General features: G+C 42.7%; 1 protein-coding gene across 4 annotated transcripts in view; it reads left to right on the forward strand.

The window, feature by feature from the left end:
- Window positions 1-13,170, forward strand: part of acads (acyl-CoA dehydrogenase short chain) — a 196,175-nt gene that overhangs the window by 142,313 nt on the left and 40,692 nt on the right. For all 4 annotated transcript variants that reach the window (XM_072587254.1, XM_072587253.1, XM_072587255.1 and 1 more), the window contains exons 7-8: window positions 6,784-6,921; window positions 12,667-12,762. In XM_072587254.1, the coding sequence (XP_072443355.1) occupies window positions 6,784-6,921; window positions 12,667-12,762 (234 nt within the window). The remainder of the gene's footprint in view (window positions 1-6,783; window positions 6,922-12,666; window positions 12,763-13,170) is intronic.

Here is a 13,170-nt window from a genome sequence, read left to right on the forward strand (position 1 = left end):
GAGATTAAACTCACAAGGAAGGGATTAAAGGTATAGTAGCTAAATTTGCTGATGAAGAAAGAATAGGTAGAAAAGTGAGTTATGAAAAGGGCACAAGCCTTTAAAGGGATGCAGATAGATTAGGTAAATGGGCAAAGATCTGACAAATAGAGTATGATGTGGAAAAGTGTGAAATTGTTCATTCTGGCAAAAACACGAACGTTATCTAAATGGTGGGAGGTTGCAGAGCTCTGAGATGCAGAGATTTGGCTGTCCTTGTGCATGAACCACAGAAGATTAATATGCAGGTATAGCACATAATACGTAAAGACAGGAGAATGTTATGGTTTATTGCAAGGAGAATTGATGCAAGACTAGGAAGGTAATGCTTTAGTTCACATGGCATTGATCAGGACACACCTGAGGTACAGTCCTTGTCACTATACTTAGGGAAAGATATTAATGTTTTGGAAGCAGTTCAGAAAAAGTTTATTCAACCAACACCTAGAATGAATGATTGCCTTATAAGAAAAGGTGAGACTGGCTAGGCCTGTATTCTCAGGAGTCTAGAAGAGTCAGAGGTGACTTAATTGAAGCATACAAGATGCTGACCAAGACTTGACCGGTTGGATGTTGAAAGCGTGTTTTCTCTTGTGCGAGAATCTAGAAGTAGGGTTCATCATTTAAAAATAAGGCGGTACCCATTTATAACAGGAATGAGGAAACTTTGTTTTTCTCTCAGAGGATTGAGAGTCTTTGGAAGTCCCTTCTTTAAAGGGCAATGGATACAAAATCTTTAAGTATTTTTTGCACAGGGTTAGATAGATTTTTGATTACCAATGGGATGAAAGATTATCGGGGATATGGAGGAATGTAAGGTTGAGGTTAAAAGCAGATCAGCCATGATCTTCATGAATGGCAGAGCAGGCTTGAAGGGTCAAGTCTTCACTTGTTTTGTGTTCATATGATAGGCAATGGTGTTATTGAACTGAATCATTGTAGCTGATGGTCACTGAATGTGATGGTGCCTTAACCAAATTATTGCAAAGTCAATGTGCTTTTAAATGTGGATTCATACCCTTTTCCAAGATTGGAGGATTGCATAGAGCAAACTGGATATGCACGATTTGTCAATAAAATTGATTTACTGAAAGGATTTTGGAGAGCTCTGTTGACAGACAGAGCCAAAGTAATGTCAACTTATATAACACTGGATGGACTTTATCAATGAAAAGTCATTCCATTTAGAATGAAAATACACCAGTACATTCCAATGATTAACCACCAAAAGCATTGAGGGACTATGTGACTTGTTGTTTAAGACCATAAGACATAGCAGAAATTAGGCCATTCGGCCTATCAAGTCTGCTTCACCATTCAATCATAGCTGATAAGTTTCTCAACTCCGTTCTCCGTTTCCTCCCCCTAACCTTTGATCTCCATGACAATCAAGATCCTATTTCTCTCTGTCTTAAATATACTCAATGACCTGGCCTCCACAGCCTTCCATAACAATGAATTCCATAGATTCACCACTCTGTCTGAAAAAGTTTCTCCTCATCTCTGTTCTGAAGGGTCTTCCCTTTGCTCTAAATCTGTGCCCTCAGTTCCTAGTCTTTCCTGCTAATGCAAACATCTTCCCAACGTCCACTCTGTTCACGCTATTCAATATTCTGAAGTTTCAATTAGATCCTGCCCCACTTCCTTCTAAATTCTATTGGGTATAGATCCAGATTCCTCAGGCGTTCCTCATATGTTAAGCCTTTTATTCCTGGGATCATTCATGTGAACCTCCTCCGGACCCGTTCCAGGGCCAGTACATCCTTCCTGAGATATGGGAGTTGTTCACAATACTCTAAATGTGATCTGACCAGAACCTTATAAAATCTTAGAAGTACATCCCTGCTTTTATATTTTAGTCCTGTCGAAATAAATGCCAACATTGTATTCGCCTTCCTAACTACTGACTTTTGCCAAAACAGAATGACTAAGTTGGGCCACATAGTGGGACAAGACCAAATTGCACTAAGAGACGTGAAAGTAAGGATTATTTTGTATTTTCTCGATTCCGGGAAAAAAAAGTATAAAATTTCATGTGGTTTTGATCTACTTTTAAGAAGAGTTTTAATGATTTACTTCTCAGTATTTCTGGAGCTATAATTTCTTTTAAAACCAAATACTTCCGAGAGTGCTCATGGAAGTTGGGCGTATGTGGTGTGACTGCCTCCTCATACAACGAATCTAGGTAATCTTCACCCTCCCTGATGCATTACAGGTGTGTGTAGTTCAGCGTCCAGCTCATAAATACTGAGCCAAAGCTGCTCAAACTTGAAACGTTTGCAGGAGTGGGTCTAGGCCAAAGTAGCATCCAGGAACTCCCATATGTTAAAACTGTGACACATCACCTGTCCTGCCATCCTTGGTGAATACAAATTAATTACTTAATTATTTTATACAATTTTGTAGTTAGTTATATTTTAATATATTTTATTAATCACAACACCAGTTGGCATGTTATTGTTGAACCTTAGGAATAGAACAACTCTTAGTCACTTACCAGACACGGCACTGAGAAGAAATAGCACAACTATTTGCTAAAGTATTCAGTTTAGTGTTCTTTAGTGTGTATTTTCCTTAAGCTTACCGTGGCTATAGATTGTATGCGTGGTCTATTTATGTTACTGAACAACTTGACCAACATCCTGACAGGCAGATTTGCTGGTGCTATTCGGGAGTATTTAAACTAATAGGGAGCTGGGGTTGGTTGTTGTGTGGGGGGTGGGGGAGGGTGGGGATCCTATGTAGTAGTGAGGATAGAGGGATAGATGAGGATGGTTCAGAAGTCAAAATGAGCAAGTTAATTAGACAAGGCAGGCAAGAGCAAGTCAGACGTTGAGGTAGCTCTGAAGAATTAAATTGCATTTACAGGTAGTTCTGGGATAATGCGTGTTTTGGCAGTGCGATTTGGCTATACTGTCGCTGAAGAATTAGGGACTGTTATTTTTGAAAATGCTTACCTTCATTGACAATAGCGCAATTCCATCAGGGATCGGTTTGTACACTTCACTCTGCGCATGTATCAGTCTTCATGCCATTCTGTATATGCGCGATGTCAGCTGCTGACAGAGCAGCTTTCTGTGAGTGTAAATGTACACAGCGCAGCTTTCTTGCATTTTTTTAAATGTACTGTTAATTTACTTTTGTTTTGTTAATAAATATGATTTCAACCTTCATTAGGCTGTGCTATACTTTGTGTTTGACTTTTGGGTGATGTTTGAGGGATCGTGAGTGATATTTTTTGTTGGTCTGCCCCAATCCCTCTGGTCCCATAGGCCCCATTATTTCTATTAAGCGAGGTTTCACTGAAACACAACTATGGCGTTACAGGAGAACAGTCTGTATTTCAATACAAGAGGTCTGACAGTAAGCTGGATGAACTCAGGGCATATATAGGAATGTGGCATTGGGACATCACAGCTATTACAGAAACATGGCTGAGAGAGGGACAGGACTGGCAGCTCGATTTTCTGGGGTTTAGATGCAAGTCGGAAGGATAGAAAGGGAGGCAAGAGAGGTTGGTTGTGGCGTTTTTGATTCGAGAAAACATTTCTGCTGTACTTAGGATATCCCTGAGGGTTTGTCCAATGAAGCTATATCGTAGAGACTCAGAAATAAGGAGATGATCACCTTGATAGCATTGTACTATAAGCCTCCCAATAGTCAGCAGGAAATTGAGAAGCAAATATGGAGAGAGATCTCAGATATGTGTAAGAATAATAGGGTTGTAATGATAGAGGATTTTAATTTTCCAAACATGGACTGAGAATGCCATAGTATTAAGTGCTTTAATGGGAGGAATTTGTTAAATGTGTTCAAGAAAATTTTCTCTATCAATGTGTAGATGTACTTACTAGAGAAGGAGCAAAGCTTAACCTTCTGTTGGGAAATAAGGCAGGGCAAGTGACTGAGGTGTGAGTGGGGGAGCACTTTGGGGCCAGCGACCATAATTCTAATAGTTTTGAAATAGTGATGGAAAATGGTAGGCCTTGTATAAAGGTTAAAATTCTTGATTGGAGTAAGGCCAATTTTAAAAGTATGGGACAGGAACTTGCAAAAGTTGAATGGAGTAGACTATTCACAGGTAAAGATGATTGGCAGGTGGGAGGCTTTGAAAAGCGAGATAACGAGAGTTCAGAGGCCTTATGTTTTTGTTAGAATGAAGGGTAAGACCGGTAGGTGGAGGGAACTATGGGATGAATAAAGATTTTGAGACTGTGATCAGGAATACGAAGAAGGCATATGTCAGGTATAGACAATTGGGATCAAGTGAAACTCTGAAAGCCTATAAGCGATATAAGGCATTCTTAAAACTGAAATCAAGAGTACATAAAGGGGATATGGGATAGGCAGATTAGGTTAAGGATAATCCAAAGAGATTCTACAAGTCCATTCAGAGCAAAAGATCAACCAAGGAGAGAATAGGACCCAGTTATTTATATGTTGAACCTCAGGGGATGGGAACGATATTAAATGAATATTTCACGTTTTTACTGGAGACTAGAGAACTCAGGGGAATAAATATCGATGTCTTGAAAACAGTCCACATTCCAGAAGAGGAGGTGTTGGAGGTCTTACAAAACATAAAAGTGGCTAATTCTCTGAACTGATCAAGAGGTTTATAAAATCATAAAGGGCATGGATAGGATAAATAGACAAGGCCCTTTCCCTGGTGTGGGGGAGTCCAGAACTAGAGGGCATAGGTTTAAGGTGAGACGGGAAAGATTTGAAAGGAACCTAAGGGGCAACTTTTTCATGCAAAGTGTGGTGCATGTATGGAATGAACTGCCAGAGGAAGTGGTGGAGGCTGGGACAATTACAGCATTTAGAAGGCATCTGCATGGGTATATGAATAGGAAGGGTTTAGAGGAATACGGGCCAAGTGCTGGCAGGTGGGACTAGATTGGGTTGGGATATCTGGTTGGCATGGACGAGTTGGACCAAAGGGTCTGTTTCCGTGCTGTACATCTCTATGATTCTGTGACTCTAAGTGTGTCCCAGGAGGTCATGGGAAGCTAGGGAAGAAATTGCAGGACCCTTCGCAGCAAAATGTGTATCAGCTACAGCCATGGGTGAAGTACTGGAGGACTGGAGGTTGGCTAATGTTGTGCCTTTATTTAAGAAAGGTTGTAAGGAGAATCCTGGGAATTATAGACCGGTGAGTCTGACATTGGTGGTGGGTCAGTTGCTGGAGGAATTCTGATAGATAGGAGTTATATGCATTTGGAGGGGAAGGACTGATTTGGGATAGTCAGCATGGCTTTGGAGTATGGGAAATTGTTCTCATAATTTGGTTGAGTATTTTTGAGATGTGACCAAAAAGATAGATGAGGGCAGTGCGGTAGATGTTGTCAAAAGCGTTATTAAAGTCCATGTAAGCAATGTTTCAAACGGTAGACTGGTTATGAAATTAGATCCTATGGGGTTCAGGGAGAACTTTCCAATTGGATACCAAAATGGCTTGACAGCAGGAGACTGTGTTTTGTTGGAGGGTTGGTTTTCGGACTGGAAGCCTATGACCAGCTGTGTTCCACAGGGATCACTGCTGGGCCCACTCTTGTTTGTTATTTATGTAAACAATTTGAATGAGAGTTTAGAAGGAACAGTTAGTTTGCAGATGACACCAAAATTGATGCTACAGTGGATGGTGAAGAACGTTATCTTAGATTACAGAGGAATTGTGATCAGTTGGGCCAGTGAGCTGAGGAATGGCAAATGGAGTTTAGTTTGGATAAGTGTGAAGTGTTTGGTAGGATGAACATGTGCAGGAGTTATAAAGTTAACAGTAAGGCTCTGGATAATATTATTGCGCAGAGAGACCTAGGGGTTCAGGTACATAATTCCTTGAAAGTTGCATCACAAGGGAGACAGGCTGGTTGAGAAGGCATTTCATACACTTGTCTTCATTGCTCAGACTATTTAGTATAGGACTTGGAGCGTCATTGTTGTGGTTGTACAGGACATAGGTGAGGCAACTTTTGGAGCACTGTGTATAGTTCTGGTCATCCTGCTATAGGAAGGGTATTATTAAATTAGAAAGGTTTCAGAAAATATTTACAAGGATATTGCTGGGACTGGAGACTTTGAGTTATAGGGATTGGTTTGGACTTTATTCACTGGAATGTAAGAGGTTGAGGGGGGTGACCTTGTAGAGGTTTACAAAATCATGACGGGCAAAGATAAGGTGAATAGCGGTAGGGGAGTTTAAAACTAGAGGCATATTTTTAATGTGAGAGGAAGAAGATTTAAAAGGAACCTGAAGAGCAACTTTTTCACTCAGAGTGGGTAGTATGTGGAATAAATTGCCAGAGGAAGTGGTGGATGCAGATGTAGTTACAGCATTGAAAAGACATTTGGACAGATATGTGAATAGGAAAGGTTTAGAGGGATATAGGCCAAGTGCAGGCAAGTGGGACTAGTTTAGTTTGGAAAACTTGGTTGGCATGGACTAATTGGACCAAAGGGTCTGTTTCCATGCTGTATGGCTCTATGACAAGTCAGATTATGGAATAACCTTGATTTACCTGCAGGTGAAACTGTCTGACTCTGGTAAGTGGCCAATCATACTTGTGTAGAGGTCACAAGCACAACTCGAAAGTGCACAAAACTTGATTGCCTTTAGTTATTGCAAAATAACATTTTCCTGTAGGCTAGCACCTTGATTGATGACATTGTCCATTGTGCTTAAAAGTTACTCAGTTAGACAGCATTACTTGCCAGTTAACATTTTCATAATTTGTCTTTCAGCAAACACTAGATTCAGGTCGGATTGGTATTGCCTCGCAGGCCCTTGGAATTGCTCAAGCAGCCCTGGACTGTGCTGTGGACTATGCTGAAAAAAGGATAGCCTTTGGCTCACCAATCTCCAAACTTCAGGCTACTCAGGTAAAATTAACATAGTCACTCCCATGGAATCTCTCCTAATTGCATTGGTGAGAGGGCCCGCAAGTATCCTAGAGAAATGGCATTGAAGGGTTTGCTCAAAAATATCAGGCAGTTGAGGGATCACTGCAGAGATTCAACCACAAGGTGTTTATAATACCTAGAGTTAAAATTGGACTACTCACAACACGGACATAACTTGTCTTTCAGCAAACACTGGATTCAGGTCGGATGCAGGGGCACGTTGGGTTTAACTCTCCTTATAGATTGATGGAAATCTTGGAAAGTTTGAATGAGGTCTGGTTCCCAACAGCAGTTTTCTATTAGATATTGTCGTCACAATAGGATTGCACATGTGAAGTGGTATTTCCGCAAGGTTCTTTTTGGTTGTGAATTACTAGTTTGGAAAGCTTTCAGACTGGGATCTCCAGACAGTGTCGCCTATAAGTAATTTATGCATTGATTCCCCTTCAAGCTCCTTTTCAGTATTATAAAAATCACAGTGTGTTTACAAAAATGGGAAGCCTTCAGAAATGAGATAACAAGAATCCAGAGAAAGTATATTCCTGTCAGGGTGAAAGGGAAGGCTGGTAGATATAGGGAATGCTGGATGACTGAAGAAATTGAGGGTTTGGTTAAGAGAAAGAAGGCAGCATATGTCAGGTATAGACAGGATAGATCGAGTGAATCCTTAGAAGAGTATAAAGGCAGTAGAAGTATACTTAAGAGGGAAATCAGGAGGTCAAAAAGGGGACGTGAGATAGCTTTGGCAAATAGAATTAAGGAGAATCCAAAGGGTTTTTACAAATATATTAAGGACAAAAGGGTAACTAGGGAGAGAATAGGGCCCCTCAAAGATTAGCAAGGCGGTCTTTGTGTGGACCCACAGAAAATGGGAGAGATACTAAATGAATATTTTGCATCAGTATTTACTGTGGAAAAGGATATGGAAGATATAGACTGTAGGGAAATAGATGGTGACATCTTGCAAAATGTCCAGATTACAGAGGAGGAAGTGCTGGATGTCTTCAAACGGTTAAAGGTGGATAAATGCCCAGGACCTGATTAGGTGTACCCTGGAACTGAGAAGCTACTGAAGTGATTGCTGGGCCTCTTGCTGAGATTTTTGTATCATCGATAGTCACAGGTGAGGTGCCTGAAGACCGGAGGTTGGCAAACGTGGTGCCACTGTTTAAGAAGGGTGGTAAAGACAAGCCAGGGAACTATAGACCAGTGAGCCTGACCTCGGTGGTCGGCAAGTTGTTGGAGGGAATCCCGAGGGACAGGATGTACATGTATTTGGAAAGGCAAGGACTGATTAGGGATAGTCAACATGGCTTTGTGCGTGGGAAATCATGTCTCACAAACTTGATTGAGTTTTTTGAAGAAGAAACAAAGAGGACTGATGAGGGCAGAGCAGCAGATGTGATCTGTATGGACTTCAGTAAGGTGTTTGACAAGGTTCCCCATGGGAGACTAATTAACAAGGTTAGATCTCATGGAATATAGGGAGAACTAGCCATTTGGATACAGAACTGGCTCAAAGGTAGAAGACAGAGGGTGGTGGTGGAAGATTGTTTTTCAGACTGAAGACCTGTGACCAGTGGAGTGTCACAAGGATCGGTGCTGGGTTCTCTACTTTTTGTCATTTACATAAATGATTTGGATGCGAGCATAAGAGGTACAGTTAGTAAATTTGCAGATGACACCAAAATTGGAGGTGTAGTGGACAACGAAGAGGGTTACCTCAGATTACAACAGGATCTAGACCAGATGGGCCAATGGGCTGAGAAGTGGCAGATGGAGTTTAATTCAGATAAATGCGAGGTGCTGCATTTTGGAAAAGCAAACCTTAGCAGGACTTATACACTTAATGGTAAGGTCCTAGGGAATGCTGCTGAACAAAGAGACCTTGGAGTGCAGGTTCATAGCTCCTTGAAAGTGGAGTCGCAGGTAGATAGGATAGTGAAGAAGGCATTTGGTATGCTTTCCTTTATTGGTCAAAGTATTGAGTACAGGAGTTGGGAGGTAATGTTGCGGCTGTACAGGACATTGGTTAGGCCACTGTTGGAATATTGCATGCAATTCTGGTCTCCTTCGTATCAGAAAGATGTTGTGAAACTTGAAAGGGTTCAGAAAAGGATGTTGCTAGGGTTGGAGAATTTGAGCTACAGGGAGAGGCTGAACAGGCTGGGGCTGTGTTTTCCCTGGAGCGTCGGAGGCTGAGGGGCGACCTTATAGAGGTTTACAAAATTATGAGGGGCATGGATAAGATAAATAGACAAAGTCTTTTCCCTGGGGTCGGGGATTCCAGCACTAGAGGGCATAGGTTTCGAGTGAGTGGGGAAAGGTATAAAAGAGACCTAAGGGGCAACTTTTTCACGCAGAGGGTGGTACATGTATGGAACGAGCTGCCAGAGGATGTGGTGGAGACTGGTACAATTGAAACGTTTAAGAGGCATTTGGATAGATATATGAATAGGAAGGGTTTGGAGGGATATGGGCCGGGTACTGGCAAGTGAGACTAGATTGGGTTGGGTTATCTGGTCGGCATGGACGGGTTGGACCGAAGGGCCTGTTTCCGTGCTGTACATCTTTATGACTCTATTTCTGCCACTTTTCCAGATTTAGCTGTCTCCGCCTTCAGACCATTAGCAGAAGCAGTAGTTTAAATTCTTATCCAGTCACTGCCCAACCTGCTCTGTTCTCCAATTACAGAGTCAGCAGCTGGTAGAAAATTTGCAAAAATAGTAAACAGTGAAAGAGACAGGAACAAACTTCAGGAGATCATAGACTGCTAGAATTGGGGGAGACAAGATAGACAAGCAGGAGGCTAGAAGAACACAGCAGGCCAGATAGCATCAGTAGGTGAAGAGGTCGACGTTTCAGGTGTAACCCTTCTTCAAGACTGGGGGTGGGTGTAAGGGGAGCTACAGGGGAAGGGTGGTGATAGGTGAAGACAGGGGGAGGATATGACCTGGTTGGTCAATGGGAGGAATGAATCTGGTAAGTGGCAGGGAGGAGAGGAATGGAAGGGGAAGGGCTGGGAAGGGAGTCAGGGGATGGGAAGGGAGGTTATTTGGAATTGGAGAACTCAATGTTGAGTCCTCACAGGTTGTAGGCTGCCCATGCGGAAGGTAAGGTGTTGTTCTTCGAATTTGCAGTTTGGTTCATTGTGGTAATGGAGGAGGCCAAGGATAGTCACATCAGAAAGGGAGTGGGAAGGAGAATTAAAATGAGCAGTGATTGGGAGGTCTGGCGGGCCCCTTGCAGGCCTGGCTGAGATGCGCGGTGAACTGTTCCCTAAGTATACGTTCGGTCTCTCTGATGTAGAGAAGACCACATTGGGATCACCTGATGCAGTAAACTAGGTTGGAGGAGAGGCAGATGAATCTCTGTTTCACCTGGTAGGACTATTTGGGCCCTGGTTGGAGTGAGGGGAGTTGGTGTACAAGCAGGTTTTTCATCTTTTCCAGTTGCAGAGGTACCTGGGAGTTTGGGGGGGTTAGTGGGGAGGGTGGGGCAAATCAAGGATTGACAGAGGGAATGGTCCTTGCGGAAGGCAGAGAGGGGTGGCAAGGGAAAGATGTTCTTGGTGGTGAGGTCTCGGAGTTGGTGGTAGTGTTTAAAGATGATGCGCTGGATACAGAGACTTGTGAGATGGTAGATGAGGACAAGGGGGACTCTGTCTTTATTGCATTTGGTGTGATTTAGGGCAGTAGAACAGGGAATGGAGTTGGTGCATCGGAGGGCTGTGTGGATGACAGAGCCAGGAGAAGCACATTGTTCAAAATAGGTGGACACCTGGGATGCTTGGGAGTGGAATTCTCCTCGTCCTAGCAGATGCGGCGGAGACGGAGGAATTGGGAGAAGGGGATGGAGTTCTTGCAGGATACTTGGTGGGAGGAGGTGTAGTCAGGTCATTGTGAGAATGTGTGAGTTTATAGTAAACATCCCACTGGACGCTATTGCCAGAGATGGAAATGGAGAGGTCAAGAAAGGGGAGTGAGATGTTTAAGACGGACCAAGTGAATTGAGGGCAGAGTGGAAGTTGTGGGTGAAGTCAATGAATTGCCTTCGCCCACAAATTTCACCCCACCCTCAAATTCACTTGGTCCATCTCAGACACCTCCCTTCCCTTTCTCCAACCTAGTTTACTGTGTCCGGTGCTCCCAATCTGGTCTTCTCTACATCGGGGAGACCAAATGGAAACTTAGGGAATGGTTCGCATCTCAACTGGGCTTGCAGGGGCCGACCAGATCTCCTAGTCACTGCCCATTTTAATTCCCCTTCCCACTCCCTTTCTGTCATGACCATCCTTGGCCTCCTCCATTGCCACAATGAACCAAACCGTAAATTGGAGGAACAACATCTCACCTTCCACCTGGGCAGCCTACAGCCCAGAGGACTCAACATTGAGTTCTCCAATTTCAATTAACCTCCATTCTCATCCCCCGACTGCCTTCCCAGCCCCTCCCCTCCCTTCTTCTCCTCTCTGCCACCTACCGGATTAATTCCTCCCATTGACCAACCAGGTCGTACCCTCTACCTGTCTTCACCCATCCCCACTTCACCACCCTGCCCCCGCCACCCCCTTTGCCTGCAGCTCCCCTTACACCCACCCCCTGTCCTGAAGAAGTGTTACATACCCGAAACATTGACTTCTCCACCTCCTGGTGCTGCCTGGCTTGCTATGTTCTTCCAGCCTCCTGCTGGTCTACCTTGGATTCCAGCAATTTCATTCTTTTTATCTGTAACGGAATTGTGAGAGACAAGGCAGAATAAATTTAACCAGGAAAGTGAAGCAATATAAACTAAATGTTAACAATTTAAATTGGGTCTGGGAAGAGAGAGTTCTAAGGGTGTGTGTAGACAAATCTTTGAAGGTGGTATGACAAGTTTACAAGGCTGTTGAAAAAGCCTATAGAATTCCTATCTTTAATGATAGGGGCAGTGAATACAAAAACAACTGGTCTGCCAAATCTTTATTAAGCACTTACAGTCCTCAGGTTCAGTGTTCAATCCTGGACACCACATTTCAGGAAGCGTATCTCGGACTTAGAACAGGTGCAGGAACGGTCAGCTAGAATCTTGCTAGTGACTACAAGGCAAATGGAAGGACTGGAGAAGCTGGTGTGGTATTCAAGCAGAGAAGGTTAAAAGGTGGTTTGTATTTGTTCAAAATCATAAATGTTTTTGAAAGATTAATAATGAAAATCTGTCTCCTATGCCAGAAAGGTTGGTAATCAGACCACACAGATTTAAGGTGATATTCAAAAGAACCATAGGTGACTTTAGGACTTTCCTTTGCTAATACAGTGAGTTGGAATGAAGAAGAGGTAGGAACAGAAATGGTTGAAATATTCAAAAGAGATTTCTAATTGAAGAAGCAAATCTACTTTAGGTTACAGAGAAAGAGCAGAGAGTGGGACTAATTGGGTAGGTCTCCCAAGGAGTTGAAACATGTATAATGGTCCATATGAGTGCTTCTACACTGCAAACAATAATGTTACATTGAGAAGTTCCTCCACTATCTGTCAGCATTATCATCTGTTGGCCAAGGCAGCAGCTTGTAATTTGTCTGAATGGTGGAATAACTGAAATTCTAATATCGAATCCTATCCTGATCTGGAAAAGTAGCATTCTACTGCTAAAAGTACAATGCTGATCCATAATGTATACCTTTGAACTTGTAAACAAGTAATAATTTAGAAGAATTGGTACGAGTGACGTTTTGTTTGTTTATAGCTCAAACTGGCTGATATGGGCCTGGCACTAGAGAGTGCTCGCTTGTTAACCTGGAGAGCAGCCATGCTGAAGGATAATGGAAAATCATATATAAAGGTAATGAAAGTTTAGAGTTTTCTTGTATATCAAGATAAGGCTTTGATGTTTGAAATCACTCTTTCTTTTAGGCGCACACTGTCAGTTTTCACGGCTGTATGCTTGCAATTGGGACAGGACAGCAAGGTTGTTAAATGCCTTTTGATAGATAAATTCCTTAGATCTGTTGCTGCATGCTGAGCCCAGATCAGTTGTCTCCTTTGAAACTTCTTTAAATATTAAGTCAGTTTTGTTGGGATGATTGTGTATCAAAAGTATTAAGAGCAGGAGTTTGACCTTTCAAGCCTGCTCTACCATTCAGAAAGATCATAGCTGATCTGGTTGTGGTCTCAGCTCCACTTTCCTGTCTGCACCCATAACCCAGTACTCCCTTTGTCTGTCAAGGATCTGTCTAACATAACCTTGAAT

This window comes from Chiloscyllium punctatum, chromosome 17, assembly GCF_047496795.1.
Source record: "Chiloscyllium punctatum isolate Juve2018m chromosome 17, sChiPun1.3, whole genome shotgun sequence".
Lineage (NCBI taxonomy): Eukaryota > Metazoa > Chordata > Chondrichthyes > Orectolobiformes > Hemiscylliidae > Chiloscyllium > Chiloscyllium punctatum.